At 49.9% G+C, this 18,699-nt stretch overlaps 1 protein-coding gene across 2 annotated transcripts in view; it reads left to right on the top strand.

Annotated features, from left to right (window-relative positions):
- CORO1C (coronin 1C) overlaps window positions 1–13,022 on the top strand; it is a 77,989-nt gene extending 64,967 nt beyond the window's left edge. For both annotated transcript variants that reach the window (XM_029049127.2, XM_029049126.2), the window contains exons 7-11: window positions 2,253–2,357; window positions 4,761–4,906; window positions 7,077–7,134; window positions 7,782–8,027; window positions 10,352–13,022. In XM_029049127.2, the coding sequence (XP_028904960.1) occupies window positions 2,253–2,357; window positions 4,761–4,906; window positions 7,077–7,134; window positions 7,782–8,027; window positions 10,352–10,471 (675 nt within the window). In that variant the 3' untranslated portion in view covers window positions 10,472–13,022. The remainder of the gene's footprint in view (window positions 1–2,252; window positions 2,358–4,760; window positions 4,907–7,076; window positions 7,135–7,781; window positions 8,028–10,351) is intronic.
- Window positions 13,023–18,699: the final 5,677 nt, after the last annotated feature.

Below are 18,699 nucleotides of genomic sequence, written 5' to 3'. Positions count from 1 at the left end.
TTCGCCCAAATGCTTAGTGTGCTTAGTGCAGTGCTTTGCACATAGTAAGCGTTCAGTAAATACAAATGAATGAATGAATTTGGCTCTCCAGCCAGTGTTAGATCTCTGACAGTGGCGACAGAATGTGCTTTGAGGACGTGGACTCCAGTTGCCTCCCTTGATGTCCATTGGGCAATCAGTCAAAGATATTTATGGAGCACTTGCATGGAGAAGCAGCATGGCCTTGTAATAATTATGGCATTGGTTAAGCGCTTAATATGTGCCAAGCACTCCCTTGCTATGTGCCAGGCATTGTACTAAAGGGCTGAGGTGAATATAAGTAAATCGGGTCAGACACAGTCCCTGACCCACCTGGGGTTCACAGTCTCAATCCCCATTTACAGATGAGGGAACTGTAGCACAGAGGAAGTGAAATGACTTGCCCAAGGTCACACAGCCAACAAGGGGTAGAGCCGGGATTAGAACCCATGACCTTCTTACTCCCAGGCCCCTGCTTTATCCACTATTCCAAGTTACTTCTTGGCTGCTGTATGGCTTTGGGCGATCAGTTAACTTCTCTGTGCTTCGGTTTCCTCATCTGTAAAATGGGGGTTCGGTGCCTATGCTCCTCTCTGCTTAGACGGTGAGCGCCGTGGGGGTCAGGGACGGGGTAAGATCTGATTTTTTCGCATCTACCCTAGGGCCTGGCACTGTGCTTGCTATAAAATAATGATGGCATTTATTAAGCGCTTACTATGTGCAAAGCACTGTTCTAAGCGATGGGGAGGATACAAGGTGATCAGGTTGTCCCACGTGGGGCTCACGGTTTTCATCCCCATTTTCCAGATGAGGTAACTGAAGCCCAGAGAAGTGAAATGACTTGCCCAAAGTCACACAGCTGACAAGCGGCTAAGCCGGGATTAGAACCCATGACCTCTGACTTCCAAGTCCGTGCTCTTTCCACTGAGCCACACTGCTTCTCTAAGTACATAAGTACTTAGTACTTAGTATAAAGCATATAAGTAAGCAAGTAACTACGACCAAAATTATGATTCTTCTGTGCCTTTCCAACAAAGTCCAGCCCTCCCATTGGCTTTCTGGGTCTCCCCCTCTAGACTGGAAGCTCGTTGTGGGCAGGGGAATGTCTGCCAACTCTGTGGTATCGGACTCTCACAAGCGCTTAGTGCAGTGGTCTGCACACGATCAGTGCTCCCATCAGTAGCATTGACAGTGATGATGGAGATGATGCCCCATGATTATGCCCCATCCGGAATGGGTGATTTTAAAGATCATTCAGCCTCAGATTCAGCCATCGGTCACGGCTGTCCACTCCGAGCCCACAGGCTTGTCATCATATTTGGGGTGATTTGCCTACCCCTTTCCCTCCCCAGGGGGACATGGTCTCCCTGCCATCACGCTCTGACATCTAACCATCCCAAAACCATCACGCCCTGACATCTAACCATCCCAAAAACCTCTGTGTCCATTGCCCACTCTCCCTTCCAGAACTTTCTGAAGATGGAAAACAAACCAGTCCCAACCCTGAGGTCTCCTTTATGTACATTTCTCCATCCCAAAACTTTCTCCCCCACCCTTGGTTTCCCTGTCTTTTAAGTTTTCCGTCTGACTGAACCTTCTGTCCGACACCATTACTCGGTTTTCTTTACCAAAGAATGAAAAACAAATAAATTTAAAAACTCCCCCCCTCGTTCTCACACCCATCCTGTTAGCGATTATGCACTTCTCTTGAAACTCCGATGCCTCCCACTCCATGCCGTGTATTTTTAACGTCCATTTCCCCCACAAATTAGAAGCTCCTTGAGGGCAGGGATGGCATCTGCGAAGTCTGCTGGATGCTCTTAAGCACTTAGTACAGTGCCCTGCGCCGAGTAAGCCCTCAATAAATACTATTGATTAATGGGCTGACCCAGGATCAGATCGTGATATTGGTGAGCTGGAGTTTTTAAGATCCGGGAATGAGGTGAGTCATAGGGTGGAATTGAGTGCGATATTCTGGCACCATATATTGAGTTTCCCTCCTTTTGCCCGTGTTGCCAGAGGACATTGTTTTCTCCAGAACCTGAAATGAAGCTTTATCATCATTTTAGAAATAGTAACAATAGTAACGATGGCATTTGTTAAGTGCTTACTATGTGCCAAGCACTGTTCTAAGCGCTGGTATGTTTCAAGAGGTCCGTCAGGGAACCCGGTGAATTTCCTAGGCCCCGGAAAGCTTGCCGAGCATCCTGACAGTCACCCTTTCTGTTTTGCAGAAGAACATGGAGGAGCCGATCGCCCTTCACGAAATGGACACGAGCAACGGGGTGCTCTTGCCGTTTTACGATCCCGACACCAGCATCATTTACTTGTGCGGAAAGGTGATGAGTGACTTCCCAGCCTGAGGCCAGAGAAAACATGGTCCTTTTAATGCACTCCGAATGGAGTGGGAACGGTTCACGATGTCATCGATAAAAAATCAAGGGCAGCAAGGGAGAAGAATCAGCAGCGTTGTGTCCTGTTGATTCTGGAAATGGCTCCTAAGCTCCCAGAGGGAAGGAGACCCCCTTTCCAGGCTTACTCTAAGAAGGAACCGCTTTTAAAAGCTGCCATTGTTCATTTGTTCCGTTGTATTTATTGAGTGCTTTCTGTGTGCAAAGCATTGTCCAAAGCGCTCGAGAGAGTACAATATAACGATAAACAGATACATCCCCTGCCTGATAAACTTGTCTACCCCAGCGCTTAGAACAGTGCTTGACACTTAGTGTTTAACAAATGTCATTAAAAGAAAAGCAGTGTTCAGCACAGTGCTCTACACACCGTAAGCACTCAAGCAAAACCATTGATTAGTTGATATTCACTTTAAAAGATTCGAAGAAGTCTAGCATACCTGTTTGAGAACCTTTAAAACGTGACTAAGTGGAAGTTAATGAAAAGCTGAGTCCCACGTGGGATAAACTTGTATCTGCCCCAGGGCTTAGAACAAGGGTTGACACATAGTAAGTGCTTAAAAAATGCTATAAAAAACAAAACAAGGCAAAAAACAAAACCACCTTGGGTCACCAGCTTTGAATTTTGACTTCTCCATTTGGTAAACGGTAGTGAAAATTGCGTAAGATTTGCCCAGAAGCCCCGAAACCTTTGTTTCCGTCAGGGGTTGGCTGTGATTACAGGCGATTTAAGCGAACTGGAGCAGTTGCGTACTTCTTTGCTGCCTTGTCGGGCATCATCCTCACAATGTTTGTTTTAAAAATCGTGGTATTGGTTGAGCAGCTATTATGTTGCAGGCACTGCACTGAGTGCCAGGGTGGATCCAAGCAAATCGGGCTGGACACAGTCCCTGTCTCATGTGGGGCTCACAGTCCCGATCCATTTTCCAGATGAGGGAACTGAGGCCCAGGGAAGTGAAGTGACTGGCCCAAGGTCGCCCAACTGACAAGTGGTGGAGCCAAAATTAGAACCCGTGACCTTCTGACACCCAGGCCTGGGCTCCGTGCGCTGTGGGACGGAGGGGCCTCTGGGACATCTTCCCTCCGGCCCTAAGCCGACGAGCAACCTTGCCGCCGGACTCCCTCCCCTCCTGAGTTGAGTCAGAGGGGAGGCTGGGAGGTTGAAAGCGATCGCTTCCGAGCGTGAAATACCTCACTGCTTTCCCAGGCTGCCTTAAGACAGACGGGCCAAGATGAGCACGACCAATTACTCGGCTGCCCATATAAGTCAATGGAAAGCCGTTTTCTTTTTAATAGGCAGATAATGAGTCAGATTTTCCATTCCTCTTCTCTCCTGTAGCTTTAGTCATCCAAACACCAGATTCCCGAGGCCCGGCCCAGGGAGGGCACTTGATTCGATTCGGAGATGGGACTACCTTTTGATTTGGGCCGGGGTGTCCGCATCTATCGATGCTGTCAGTTTCCCCCGCTAAACCTGTATCGTTTGCTGATGTTTGAAGCAGCGTGGCCAAATGGCAAGAGCACGGACCTGGAAGTCATAATAATGGAATAATAATGGTATTTGTTAAGCGCTTAACTATCCGTCAGGCACTGTACTGAGCGCTGGGGTGGATACAAGCAGATCGGGTTGGACAACAGTCCCGGTACCATGTGGGGCTCACAGTCTCAATCCCCATTTTACAGAGGAGGGAACTGAGGCCCAGAGAAGTGAGGTGACTTGCCCAAGGTCACAGAGCAGATAAGTGACGGAGCCAGGATTAGAACCCATGCCCTTCTGACTCCCAGGCCCGTGCTCTATCCACTACGCCATGCCTTATGTCTGCTGTGTGACCTTGGCACATAGCTCGAGCGTCCCTGAGAGAAGGGGACCCCTTTCCAGGCTTACTCTTAGAAGTGCAGATGGAACCGCTTTTTAAAGGGCTGCCAATGTTCATTTATTCCATTGTATGTCTCTAGCCTCGTGTCTTCATGTCTCTGGCCTCAGTTACCTCATCTGGCCAACGGGGATTGAGGCTGTGAGCCCCATGTGGGACAGGGACTATGTCCAACCCGATTCGCTTGTATCCACCACAGCACTTAACAGAGTACCCGGCACACAGTAAGCGCTTAATGAGTACCACAATTATTACTATTATTATCATGGAGATCACCTGTTGGCTCACCAGGGAGACAGACCTGGTGCCCGGCAAGCCAGGAGACGTTATGGGGTTCCGGTCTAAAGGGGTCCCGGGCCAGAGTTTTCCCTGTCAGGGAAAGCGGGGAGGGGCCGGTGGAGCTGAGGGAGGTTTGGGTACATCCAGCCCATTTAAGACCTTGTCTTTGGATTTCCCTCAGGGGGACAGCAGTATCCGCTACTTTGAGATCACGGACGAATCCCCGTACGTTCACTACCTCAACACCTTCAGCAGCAAAGAGCCCCAGAGAGGGATGGGCTACATGTGCAAGAGGGGTCTCGATGTCAATAAGTGTGAGATCGCCAGGTGAGTTGAAGAAATCATGCTTCAGCCCGGGGAACACGGCCGCTATGCTGGGCCGATTCGGTGTGGTGGGTCGCCGATCCCCACCTCCCGGGGCGTCTGATTGGGTCAGAGGGGAATATAGAAGGTCTTCTCGGGGTTAGAGTGAACGAGGAATAATCCGCTGATCTCTGGCTAGGGCAGATTTGGAATCAGGTATTGAGCACTTCCATGTTGGGAATATCACGGCTGCCCAGAGATTCCGCCTTGCACACGGAGGATGGTGGCTCTCGAAATTCTCTGCCCTCCCGAATCTGCCCAGGTGCCATTCTGGGCTTCTCGGCCAATGCCAGCACCAGTGGCTAGAGCTTAACTAGCTGAACTGTCGGCAGCCCGGAATGTCGGACCACTGGCTACCCTGCGTGGAAACTCTGGGTGGGAGTTTTTGGTTCCTGTGGGATAAAGGAGTGGTGGCTAAATGAAAGAGCTTCCAGGACCCATTCATTCATATGATCATATTTATTAAGCGCTTACTGTGTGCAAAGCACTGTACAAAGCACCTAGGGGAGAACAGTATGACAATAATATAACAAGACATATGGAGGAAGAGAACCTGGGTCCTGGGGGGAGACGCTCCGTTTTCAAGCCATCAGAATGGATCCACAGCCCACTGACGAGGCAGATCAGGGAGAAAACAGCCGGAACCCAGACTAGTTCAGACCTGTGGGGAGAAGAGAGGAGGACTGGTTAACTGAATGACATGGGACCTGTATCCAAGAAAGTAAAGCCCAGTTTGGTGAAGATTTGATGAATTGAACCAAGCTCAGATCTGGATTGAAATAGAAAAGTCCCAGCTATTTGATTAAAAATAAAAACCACTCTGAGTTTGCTGCTTTGTAAAGCTGCCGATGCCCAGGATAGCTATTAAAGACATTCCTTTCACTAGTTTGAAGCAATAGCCCTGAGGAGCTGTTTATCATCAAAAAGCAAAAAGTGGACATCCATTGTAGGCATTGTACCTGGGGATCAAATTTTCCTTTGGGCATGGAGGTGGTGGGAGGCCTGGAGAAGTCAGTCGTATTTATTGAGCAGAGCACAGTGCTAAGCACTTGGAAGAGTACAATACACTGAGGAGGGAGGATGGGAAGTGGAGAGAAAGGGGAAGGCCAGTTCTTTCCCCTCTTCCCCTACTGCCTTTCTCTTCTCCCTGGGGCCAGATGTCAGAGGTTTCTCTTGCTCCTACCCAGAAGCCTCCGGGGGAGGCTGCTCCGCCCAGTCAATCCCCACAGCTTGGGGAGCGGATGGGCAGGGGCACCCTCCCTACTAGATACCTTGGGACCTCGCCTCTTGTGAGTCTGGATCTTCCGGCGGTGGTCGGCGCGGTGACCAGCATAGTCCCCGGGCGGCCCCAATGTCAACCCTTGCCCCCTCGTGTCCGGTGGATCCCTCAGGCTGCCTGGGCGGAGCCAACTGAGGCAGAGCCGGTCAGTCCAACCAAGCGGGCAGGAGACGGCTCCTCGTGGGGCTTTGAAACGGGGTCAGTGGAGCTCCTCGGTTCCCCCCCCGGAGTCCTGCTACTACCGGAAAGATAACAGTGATGTCATCCATCCTGTTCCTCCCCCTGCTTTTCTCCTTCCTTGTTCTCATCTTCCACTTTTTCCTCCTCCTCCTCTTCCACCTCTTCCTCCTCCTTCCTGTCCCTCTCTTCCTCTTTCTGCTCCTCCCCCCTCCTCATCCTCCACCTTTTTCCCCTCCTCCTGTGGGTCAAAGACAAGAGACAGAATCGCCAGAGATGCCAAGCTTCTGGCCCCTTTCTGGGTTCAAGGGGCAGGATGGGCTCAACTGCCCCTCCTGCCCTTTCACTCCTTGCTCCCCGGGAGGCGGCCCTGGTGCCTAGGGCTGCTTTGCTTGGTCAAAGCTTCTTCGTAGCCACCCAACATTAATTTCCGGTCCACAAACGCGGTGTTAGCAGTTGGTTTCTCAGAAGCGGGACTCAACTTTATTGCTATTGTTCTTGTCTGTCCGTCTCCCTCGATTTGACTGTAAGCCCGTCAAAGGGCAGGGACTGTCTCTGTTAGCGATTTGAACATTCCAAGCGCTTAGTACAGTGCTCTGCACATAGTAAGCGCTCAATAAATACTATTTAATGAATGAATGAATGAATGAACTTTGCTTCTCCTCCTTTCTTTCTAAGATTCTTCAAACTTCACGAGAGAAAATGCGAGCCCATCATAATGACTGTCCCCAGGAAGGTGAGTGTATCCCCTTCCCCAGAGGCGGAGGAGTGAGGAGACACAAGCACCGGTGGACTTCCAGAAAGAGTGGGGGCCTGGGAGTTGGGAGTCCTGGGTTCTAATCCTGACTCCTCCACTTGCCTGCTGTGGGGACCTTGGACAAGTCACTTCTTTAGGCCTTAGTTTCCTCCCCTGTCAAATGGGGATTTAATATCTATTCTCCCTCCCCCTTAGACTGTAAGCCCCATGTGGGACAGAGATTGGTTCCATCCTGATTATCGTGCATGACTCCAGCACTTAGTTCAGTGCTTGGCAAAGCTTAAGCACCTAACAGATAGCCCCGGTACTAAACCACCCCGCTTTAGTGAATAGAGAAGGTCCTGGGACCCAGAAGGACCTGGTTCTAATCCTGGCACCACCACATGTCTGCTGTGTGACTTGGGGTAAGTCACTTCAGTTCCCTTATCTGTAAAAGTGTGAGCCCCATGTGGGACAGGGGCTGAGTCCATCCTGATGATCTTGTATCTACCCCAGCGCTCAGAACAGAGCTTGACACATAGTAAGCGCTTAACAAGGACCGTAATTATGATTAATAGTACAAGTAAAAACAACAAGTCTTCTTTTTCCCGGGCCTCACCCAACCACCTAAATTTTCTGTCTTGTAGTCGGACCTTTTCCAAGACGACCTGTATCCGGACACGGCGGGGCCCGAAGCCGCTCTGGAAGCCGAAGAGTGGTTTGAGGGGAAGGACGCCGATCCGATCCTCATTTCCTTGAAGCACGGATACATTCCGGGGAAAAACCGAGATCTCAAGGTGGTGAAGAAGAACATCCTAGACAACAAGCCTGCAGCCAACAAGAAGTGTGACCTGCTCAACGCCCCGAAGAAAGCCGCGGATACTTCCAACATTGTGAGTCCGGTCCGGTTCGGGGGACCCACCTCGGCGCTTAGTACAGGGCTTTGCACATAGTAAGTGTTGGAGAAGCAGCGTGGCCTAGTGGATACAGCCTGGGTCTGGGAGTCAGAAGGACTTGGTTCTGATCCCGGCTCCGCTATGTGTATGCTGCTGGGTGACCTTGGGGAAGTCACATCACTTCTGGGGGCCTCAGTTAACACATCTGTAAAATGGGGATTAAAGGTGTGAGCCCCATGTGGGACATGGACTGTGTCCCACCTGATGAGCTTGTGTCTCCCCCAGTGCTTAGTACGGTACCTGGCACAGAATAGGTGCTTAACAAATACCACTGGAAAAAAACCAAAAAAACGGGCGTCACGATGAGACCGATGATGGTGTTGTGCAGGAACCCGGACCGTATGAACACCGGGGGGCCTTTCTTCCGCCGAAGGATTGAAGGAGGCAGTTCGATGATCGGCGGGAGCGGAGGGAATGCTCGTTTGAGGCCCGAAGCCGAAGACGAGATCCTTGGTGCTGGTTCTGTTTGTCAATCAATCAATCGTATTTATTGGGAGAGTCCAATATGACGGAGTTGGTAGACATGCTCTCTGCCCACCGAGGAGCTTACAGTCTAGAGCAGGAAACTGACATTAAAATAATTTCCGGAACTGTACATGAGAACTGTGGGGCTGACAGTGGGGTGAGTAAAGGGTACATGTCCAAAGGCCAGGGTGATGCAGAAGGGAGAGGGCCTAGTCAGGGAAGGCCTCTTGGAGGAGACGTGGTTTGAATAAGGCTTTGCTCAAGGGGTGGGGGCACCTAGTTGCGTGATGTAGACGCTCCTTGTTTTCTGGCTACGTAGCAGCTGGAAGGTTCTGGGGCTTTCTCCTGCAGCATTCATGCAGTTGCAATTATTGAGTGCTCAGTGTGTGCAGAGCACTGTACTAAGCCCTTGGGAGAGTATAATAAAACAGTATAACGGACAGATTCCTTGCCCCCAAAGAGCTTACAAGTCTAGAGGGGCAGGCATGTAGAGCAGGCCTTGCTTGGTTCTTAGCTCTTCCCCAGCTCCAGGGCCTCCCAAGTTCCCAGTCTGGTTTGGATCCTTGAGAGAAACACCCAATCTATATAACCATCCCCGCCCTAGGTTGGCACAGTCTTTTTGGTCTAGAACAAAAGATTCTGAGTGACCCCATCTCTAATTAATTTTAGCATCCGTCTCCCCCTCTGGATTGTAAACTCCTTGTGGGCAGGGTTCATGTCTACCGACTTTATGGTGCTCTCCCAAGGGCTTAGTACAGGGCACTGCACACAGCAAGCACTCAAGCAAAATACCACTGATTGATTGACCCACCTTTACACGTCAGGGCCAAAAGGCCTTTAGAAGCGAAAGGCGTGTGGGGATGGAGTTAATAATAATAATTATGGTTCTTGGTAAGCACTTACTATGTGTCAAGTACTGTTCAAAACCCCGAGGTAGATGCGAGTTAATCAGGTTGGATGCAGGCCCCGTCCCACATGGGACTCGCACTTTTAATCCCCATTTTACAGATGAAGTCACCGAGACCCAGAGGACTTAAGTGACTTGCCCAAGGTCACACAGCAGGCATGTAGTGGAGCTGGGATTAGCACCCAGGTCCTTCCGACTCCCGGGCTCGTGCTCTGGCCACTAAGCCATGCTAAGGCACGTGGAGATGGGAAAAAGTGAGGAACGTTTAGCGAAAGGCACAGGAGCAGCCAAGCGGAACCACAGGGTCTCTTGTTCGTAACCCACCGAGCTGCACATCCTTCTCTAATCCCGCGCTCCAGCACTTATCTGGGGCATCGAAAAGCAGTGTGGCTCTGTCGCACCCTGCTCCCTCACTTCCTCAGAATTCAGCGGCAGAATGGGCAGGTTGTCTGAGTGGTTCATTTTGTTGTGATTCATTCCTGTTTCCTGAAAACGTTTGTCGCCCCTGAGCCCCTCCCTCCCCACCCCAGACACACACACACACACAAACACACACACAAACCCATTGACAAATCAAATGTTCCAATTCGGGCCAGCTCTCAGAAGAGGCGACACACATTCATTCTTCTCTGGATCCCGAGCACAGAGCTCCGCACGCAGTGAGCGCTCAAGAAATACGAGCGATTGATCGGAGGTCCGTGGGCCGTTGGTCTGCAGCTCAGATTTTACCCAAGGGGGGGGCGGCACCCTGGAGACGCCAAGAGAGACTTCTCACCCAAACCAAGAGGGGAAAACGATGGAAACGGGGTCTTGCGCGTCATATGCGAAAGTGGCATTTCGTTGCATTCCTTTGTAAAACCACCCTTCCCCTCTCCCGCTCTCTCCTCAGCAAAATGAAGCCAAGCTGGACGAGATTTTAAAAGAGATTAAATCTATAAAAGAGACAATCTGCAATCAAGATGAGCGCATTTCCAAGTTGGAACAGCAGGTGGCGAAAATAGAAGTCTGAAGGCACAGACACACACACACACACACACAAACACACACAAACACACCCACCCCACACAAACACATAAACACACCAACACACAGACACACACACTCACCCAAAATGGGAGCAAGGACCTGTGCTTTTGATGGCTGGTTGTTCGTCCGAGGGAGGGCCAAAGGGAGGCACTGCCCCGGAGGCACCTTCCATTTCAAAATGGGTCAACCCGGCAGAGCGCCGCGTTCCGATACGGACTCTTCCTTATTCTCCCAGATTAACATAAACGAGACCTGATTGGAAAAAGCCGAGCTGCTTCAGAGAGAGCTCTCCTGTTTTAAGTGTCACGTGACCGTATGTTGAACTTTTAAAAGAGAAAAGAGCGCGACTTTTACGTTTTACTCCCAAATGTTAAGAATTTTTGGAAACCAACCATTGGGGGTGGCAGTATCGTGCCCAAGAATTGTCGTTGTTTGGGGTTTTTTTTTTTTAAACAAATAGGGACCAATGCCACATTGCTGTGTATGTCGATTGTTTTCTTTTTCAAGTTGCCAAGAAACCAAAAGTAGCCTCTTTCTTTGCGTCTCGCTACTTTGCAGTATTCGCGTGGGGTGCTTCGGTTGTTTTTCCTCCTCGGTTTGAAAGGGACGGCCCCGCGTAGGTTTCTAAAGTAAATGAAGAGACGATGCGATTTGGTGTCAGCGTTCATCTCTAAACAATCAGAGCAGTCGCCACGCAGGGCTGCCTCCCCCGTGGACTAAAACCAGTCATTTGAACGGGCCGTCCACGGAAGGCCGGTAACGTCGTATTTAAGAGGCCCTTCTAATCTCTCCCTTTCCCCATCCCCCCGCCTCGTTTCGAGCGAGACAGCTCATCTCCCCGCATCTTTCCCTTTCTTTCCTTCGGCTAGAAGCCGGGGCTCGGGGGTGGGAGTTGGTCTTAGGCATGGTTGGCCCTTATCAGTCATCTTTGCTTTAAACGCTGATCATCCAGTCAAAACGTGGCTCATGATGTAGGCAGTTTGGGCCCGCTCAGAAAGTCCATCCTCTTTATACTTTAAACGTCAGGTTTCAGGCTTCGCTCAAGTAACCCGACAGGCTCCGCCCCAAGACAACGAGATGCGATACTCATCCGGAGCAAGTTTTGTTGTTGAGGGTGTTACCGCGGTCGTGCCTGGCTCTGAATTCTGTGGGCATATGTGTTAGGGTGCTGAAACTTGAAGGAGTCTTATCTAAGCACATCAATCTTTTCATTTTTACCTCCTGCCGTCGTGGCTGCCGAATTTCTGGTCTCACCCCGACTGCTGGGCAAGGAAAGAGTGACTAATCTACCCCTGGTGGTAAACTTCCCTTCCTTCTCTGCCAGCTCCCAGATAAGCATTGATCTTTCTCAGGGCCCCTCTCTCCCACTGCCTTCTCCTCTTCTTCCCCACCCTCTCCCCCACACCAGGCCATGTGCAGAATGGCTTCCCACCGAGCCAAGACCTGGGCCCGGAGAGCACTGGGCCTATCGAGGCAGAGCGTCGGGGCCGAGAGAGACACCGCCTTTCTAACGGAACAAGGCCAGCGGGAGTCAAGTCGGTCCTAAGGCCCGAGAGAGTCTCCTTCCAGTTTTATCTCCCAACATCCCAGCCCACCTGCACATGATGCTACCACGCTTGATTTTTTTTTTGTTTGTTTCTGTTTTTTGGCTTTTGTTTTGTTTTCCCAGCTCTGCTCCAGGGGCAGGTTTCAGGGTGAGCCAAAGACCGATCTGTGAAAACATGAAAATCAGTTCCCTTTTTGGGTTAGCTAGAACGGCTCGGAGTTTTCCACCTGTCCCCGCGCCGCGTGCTTGAAATGGAGCCTTGGGATTTTCCATCCGGGAAAGTTTGGAGCAGGAGATCGGGGCGGGACGTGGAGCTTCTTTGGGACGAGGGGGCGCTGCGTTGGGGACAGGGCAAATAGAGAGGGCACGGTGAGCGCGTAGGTGGGAAACCAGGAACGGGCTGGACGCGAAAAGGGTGGGGGGCATCCGGGTGGGCGAAGATGTTGGCATCGCTGCCTCCGTGATTTCAGGGCATCTGAATGTTTGATGTAGTGGGTTTTGGGGGTTCAGTTTTTGTATTGAAGTGGCTAACGAACTGTGTCAAGGAAAACAATGACTAGAGTGATTTTTAGGGAAATCTGCATAAATTGCTTCACGCACCCAATCTGCTGCCGACATTCATTTTTAATACCCCGGAAATAACCGGGGATTCCGCTATCAGATGAACCATCTAAACAAAATCGGTGGAGGTGAAATACTGTAGGGGATGTGGTTCAAGGGACAAGGTTATCTATATTCAGTGGGTTGCCTTGTGTTTTATTTAAATGAACCAATGCCTAACCAGGCTCAAACAGAGTCAGTGCCTGAAGCTTTGTGTCTTCTTCTTTTTCGTTGGTGGTTTTTTAAAATAATTTTTTGTTTCCAAAAGCCGTGATATCCCAGAGGAGAACCAGTGAATTATTCCAAGATCGGCTCTTATAGAGCGGCCATAGTATTCTGTCAAAATATTTGCTTCCATTTTCAAAGATAAAGTCATTGATTACAAAGTCACGTCTCGTTGTTTCTTTCACCACCACCACCATCCTTGACACTTTTGAAATAGCCCACCCTTACACCTGTCAAGTAGCCACCGGGTGACTTGTGACTTAGAGCAACCAGGAGAAATCAGTCCACCAGGGGTATTCATTGAGCGCTTACTGTGTGTTGTTGTGCTAAGCACTTGGGGAAGTACAGTACAACTGAGTTTTGAGGCTCAATTCTGGGTCTCTTTCCATCGTTTGAGAGTTCCATCTTTTCCCTGGGCGGACTCATTCTCTCACATGGCTTCAACTGCCACCTCTATGCCGATGGTTCCCAAATCTCCACCCCCAGCCCTGGTTTCCCTCCTGCTCTGCAATCTCACATGTCCTCCTGCCTTCAGGAGATCTCTACTTGGGTGTTCCGCCAACAACTCAAATTTAATGTCCCAAACAGAACTCCTCATCTTCCCACTCAGACTCTATCCTCCCCGTGACTTTCCCATCCCTGTAGACAGCACCACCATCCTCCTTGCCTCACGAGCCTCGGACCTTGACATTACGCTTGACTCATCTCTCATTCAATTCCCGTTTCAGTCTGTCACCAAATTCTGTCAGTTCTCGCTAGAATATAAGACCGTGGCGGGTGGGGAACGTGTGTGCCAACTCGATTGTATTGTACTCTCCCAAGAGCTTAGTACACCGCTCTGCACATAGTAAGCGCTCCTAAATGCCATTGATGATGACGATGATGATCTTCACAGCATCACTATAATCCACTCTTTCCATCCAAACTTGCCTAGATTACTGTATCAGCCTCCTTGCTGACCTACCTCCCTGCTGTCACTCCCTTCAGTCCACTTTTCACTCCGCTGCCCGGATCATTTTTCTACAAAAATGTTCAGTCCACGTCTCTCCACTCCTCAAGAACCTTCAGTGGTTGCCCATCCACCTCTACATCTGACAGAAACTCCTTACCCTTGGTTTTAAAACAGTCAGCTCGCCCCCTCCTGCCTTACCTCTGATTTCCTACTACAACTCAGCCCACACACTTTCCTCTTCTAACGCCAACCTACCTACTCACTCTACCTCAGTTTCGCCTATCTCGTCACCGACCCCTGGCCCACGTCCTGCCTCCGGCCGGGAACTCCCTCCCATTTCATCTGTGTCAGATCATCATTCTCCCCACCTTCAAACCCATGTTGAAAGCACATTTCCTCCAAGAAGGCTTTTTTTTTTGGTATTTGTTAAGCACTTGCTATGTGCAAAGCACTGTTCTAAGCACTGGAATAATAATGTTGGTATCTGTTAAGCGCTACTATTCTAAGGGCTGGAGTAGATACAAGGTCATCAGGTTATCCCACATGGGGCTCACAGTCTTCATCCACATTTTTACAGATGAGGTCACTGAGGCACAGAGAAGTTGTGACTTGCCCAAGGTCACACAGCAGACAAGTGGCAGAGTCAGGATTCAAACCCATGACCTCTGACTTCCAAGCCCGTGCTTTTTCCACTGAGCCATTTCCCGACTAAGCACTCATTTCCTTTTCTCCCACTCCCTTCTGTCTTGCCCTTGGATTTGCACCCTGTATTCATTCCATTCATTCAATCATATTTATTCAGCTGTTACTGAGTGCAGAGCACTGTACTAAGCACTTGAGAGAGTACAACGGGGTAGACACATTCCCTGTCCATAACGAGCTTACAGTTTTGACTCACCCCATCCTCAGCCCCAACCATTTAGTGTCCTTATCCGTAATTTCTTCATATTAATGTCTGTCTCTCCCCCTTTAGACTGTAAACTCGTGGGCAGGGAATGTGTCTGCCAACTCTGTGGCATTATACTCTCCCAAGTGCTTTAGTACAGTGCTCTATGCACAGTATAAGCGTTCAGTAAATACTATTGACTGATTAACAGAGTTGAGTATATGGGGTCCCTGCCCACAGATCATATACAGACCAGTGGAGAGAGGAGGTTTGAAGATACCAGTTCATCCTGAGAAGGAACAGAGGCAGCTGATTGGGCAGGTGGCATCCCAGATTTTCTGGGACAGTGGGCAAAGAGCAAGTTGGCACAGACCGTTATCAAGATGCCACCACCTGGCACCCTTTTGTCTTCCTGATTAGCAACCTAGCACCCACCCCGGGCCCGAGTCTGGTGTTCTGGGATTTCCGTTTGTTTTTGCAGCTGACGTCAGTAAGAAAGGGAAAAGATCAGATTGTGGAGATTATCGAGCTGTCTCGTTGCTCTCTGCTGCCGGCCAGGTCAGTCAATCAATCTCTTAATGGTATTTATTGAGCACTTACTGTGGGCGGAGCGCTATAGTAGGCACTTAGGAGAGTAATAATAATTAGGGTATTTGTTAAGTGATTCTTATGTGCCAAGGACTCTTTTAAGTGCTGGGGTAGATTCAAGGAAATCAGGTTGGACCTAGTCCCTGTCGCCCATGGGGCTCACAGTCTTAATCCTCATTTGACAGATGAGGTAACAGAGGCCCAGAGGAGTGAAGTAACTTGCCCAATGTCACACAGCAGCTAAGTGGCGGAACCAGGATTAGAACCCACGTCCTCTGACTCCCCAGCCTGTGCTCCTGCCACTAAGCCGTGCTGCTTCTCTCCACAGAATTAGCGGTCATGTTCCCTGCCTACGATGAGCTTATGGTATAGAGGGACTAGCAAGACTCGTCCTGGCTGTGTTGGCTGCTAAAGGATGTCGTCGAGACCTGGGGTCACAGTGCCGGGGGAAGGGTGGTCAGGGCCCGGCGTGGCCCCAGTGGACGAGATCTTGGCTGCGAACCAAATCACACAGTCAACCTCTCGCCCACGTCCTGCCTCTGGCCTGGAATGCCCTCCCTCCTCAAATCCCACAGACAATGACTCTCCCCTCCTCCAAAGCCTTAATGAAGGCCCATCTCCTCCAAGAGGCCTTCCCAGACTAAGCGTTCCTCTCCTCTCACTCCCTTCAGTGTCACCCTGACTTGCTCCCTTTGTTCTTCCCCTAACCCAGCCCCACAGCACTCATATTTATTTAGATTACTGTCTGTCTCCCCCCTTGTAGACTAAGCTTTTTGTGGGTAGGGAATGTGTCTGTTTATCTTTGTATTGTCCTCTCCCAAGTGCTTAGTACAGAGCTCTGTACACAGTGAGAGCTCAATAAATACGATTGAATGAATGAATGTGGGTGACAGGCAGGGAATAGTGCCAGCTCCCCTAGGCCTTCTTCATAGATGTTCCCAAGAATTTGCTACAATCAATGGATAGAGCCCGGGCCTGGGAGTCAGAAGGACCTGGGTTCTATTCCCACCTCTACCACTTGTCCTTGGCCAAGTCACGTCACTGCTCTATGCCTCCATTCCCTCAACTGTAAAATGAGGACGAAGACAGTGAGCCCCATGTGGGACAGGGACTGTGTCCAACCCGATAGGCTTGTATCTACCCCAACGCTTAGTACAGTGCCTGGCACATAGTAAACACTTAATTTACGTGAGAAGCAGCATGGCATAGTGGATAGGGTCCAGGCCTGTGAGTCAGGACACTATAGCTTCTAATCCCGGCTCCGCTGTTTGTCCGATGTGTGATCTTGGGCAAGTCACTTCACTTCCCTGTGCCTCAGTTCCCTCATCTGTATAGTGGGGATTGAAACTGAGCCCCATGAGGGACAGGGACTGCGTCCAACCCAATTACCTTATAACTACTCCAGCACTTAGTACAGTGCCTGGCACATAGTAAGCACTTAACAAATACCATGATTATTATTATTATTATCATTATTAACAAATGCCATAAAAAAGGAAAAATGTTAGCAGATGACTAAGCAGGTTTGGCTGCCCTGAAAAGTTGGGGAAGACCCCGAGGCTATGGGACAGAGCAGCTGGCCAGATCAGAGCCTGGAGAGGCCCAGTCTGCGCCAGGAGAGGGAAGCGGGGCTGGGGGTTGGGAACGGCTCCACGCTGGAGGTAGCCACCAGAGACCTTCATTCAGTTATTCATTCAATCATATTTATTGAGCGCTTACTGTGTGCAGAGCACCGTAGTAAGTGCTTGAGAGAGGATAACAACAAACAGACACATTCCCTACCCACAATGAGCTTACAGTCTAGAGGACTGGATGCGGGGGTTAGAACGGGCTTTCTCACTGCTGCGTCTCACAGACGCCAAGCCTCACCCGTAGTCCGGAAATGGTTTCGAAGGGAAGCAGCGTGGCCTAATGGATAGACCATGAGCCCAGAAGTCAGAGGGACCTGCTTCTAATCCTGGCTCTGCCACTTTTCTGCCATGTGACCTCGGCCAAGTCACTTCACTTCTAGGGGCTTCAGTTCCCTCATCTGGAAAAATGGGGATTAAGACCAGAAGCCTCAGGTGGGACAGGGACTGTGTCCATCCTTATTAGCATAATGATAATAATTGTGGAATTTGTTAAGCACTTACTAGGTACCAGGCACTCAACTAAGCGCTGGGGTAGAAACAAACTAATCAGGTTAGGCAGAGTTCATGTCTCACAAGGGACACACAGTCTTCATCCCCATTTTATAGATGAGGAAACTAAGGCATAGAGAAGTCAAGTGACTTGCCCAAGGTCACATAGCAGACAACTGGCAGAGTTGAGATTGGACCTACCCCAGCCCTTAGTACCGTGCCTGGCACACAGTAAGTGTTTAACAAATACCATTTAAAAAAAAAATGGTGATTCAGGAATTGCCATACACAGATGACTCCACCGTACAGGTCAGCATCCCGGAAAAAATACGATCGACTGTGAACCTCTTTGCTGAACCAGTCAGGCGATAAGGCCTGATGATAAATCTACAAAAAACCGAGGCAGTGCCCCAGGAAGGCAAACGCACAACCCAAAATTCCTATCAGCAATACAGAGCCAGGACAGAATTCTGCTCCCCAGAAAAGACGTTGATCCAAGATTCCATTATAAGTGAGGAAATAGAAAACAGAATTTAGGGGGTCAGCACGTCGTTTTGGGAGACCGACGGCAGCAGGGTATCAGACTTCAGGCCAAATCCTGTCGGGTCGACCTTCACGGCATTGCTAAAATCTGCCTTCTGCTCTCTAGCCAAACTGCTACCAAGTTAATCCAAGCATTTATCCTACCCCACCTGGATTACTCTATCAGCTTCCTTGCTGACCTTCCTGCCGCATATGTCTTCCTCAATCCAATCCATACTTCACTGTCCGGATCATTTTTCTAAGAAAACATTCAGGCCACGTTTCCCCACTCCTGAAGAACCTCCAGTGGGTGCCCATCCACCTCCACATCAAACAGAAACTCCTCACCATCAGCTTTAAAGCAGTCGATCCCCTTGCCCCCTCCTACCAGCCTACACACTTCGCTCCTCTAATGCCAACCTTTTCATTGTACCTCGATCCCTTCTGTCGCACTGCCGACCTCTCCCCCACATCCTTCCTCTGGCCTGGAACACCCTCCACCTTCATATCTGACAGACAATTACTCTCCCCTCCTTCAAAGTCTTCTTGAAGAATTGAAGACCCATGTCCTCCAAGAGGCCTTCAGTGACTAAGCCCTACTTTCCTCTTCTCCCACTCCCTTCTGGATCACCTTGACTTGCTCCCTTTATTCATCCCCCCTCCCAGCCCTTCAGCACTTGTGCATATCTGTAATTTTTATTTATTTATAGTAATGTTTCTCTCCCCCTTTAGATTCTGAGCTTGTTATGGCCAGGGAATATGTCTGTTATAT

Source organism: Ornithorhynchus anatinus, chromosome 21, assembly GCF_004115215.2.
Source record: "Ornithorhynchus anatinus isolate Pmale09 chromosome 21, mOrnAna1.pri.v4, whole genome shotgun sequence".
Taxonomy (NCBI): Eukaryota; Metazoa; Chordata; class Mammalia; order Monotremata; family Ornithorhynchidae; genus Ornithorhynchus; species Ornithorhynchus anatinus.
Note: the sequence above shows the minus strand (reverse complement) of the source record. Positions and strands in the feature narration are given on the sequence as shown.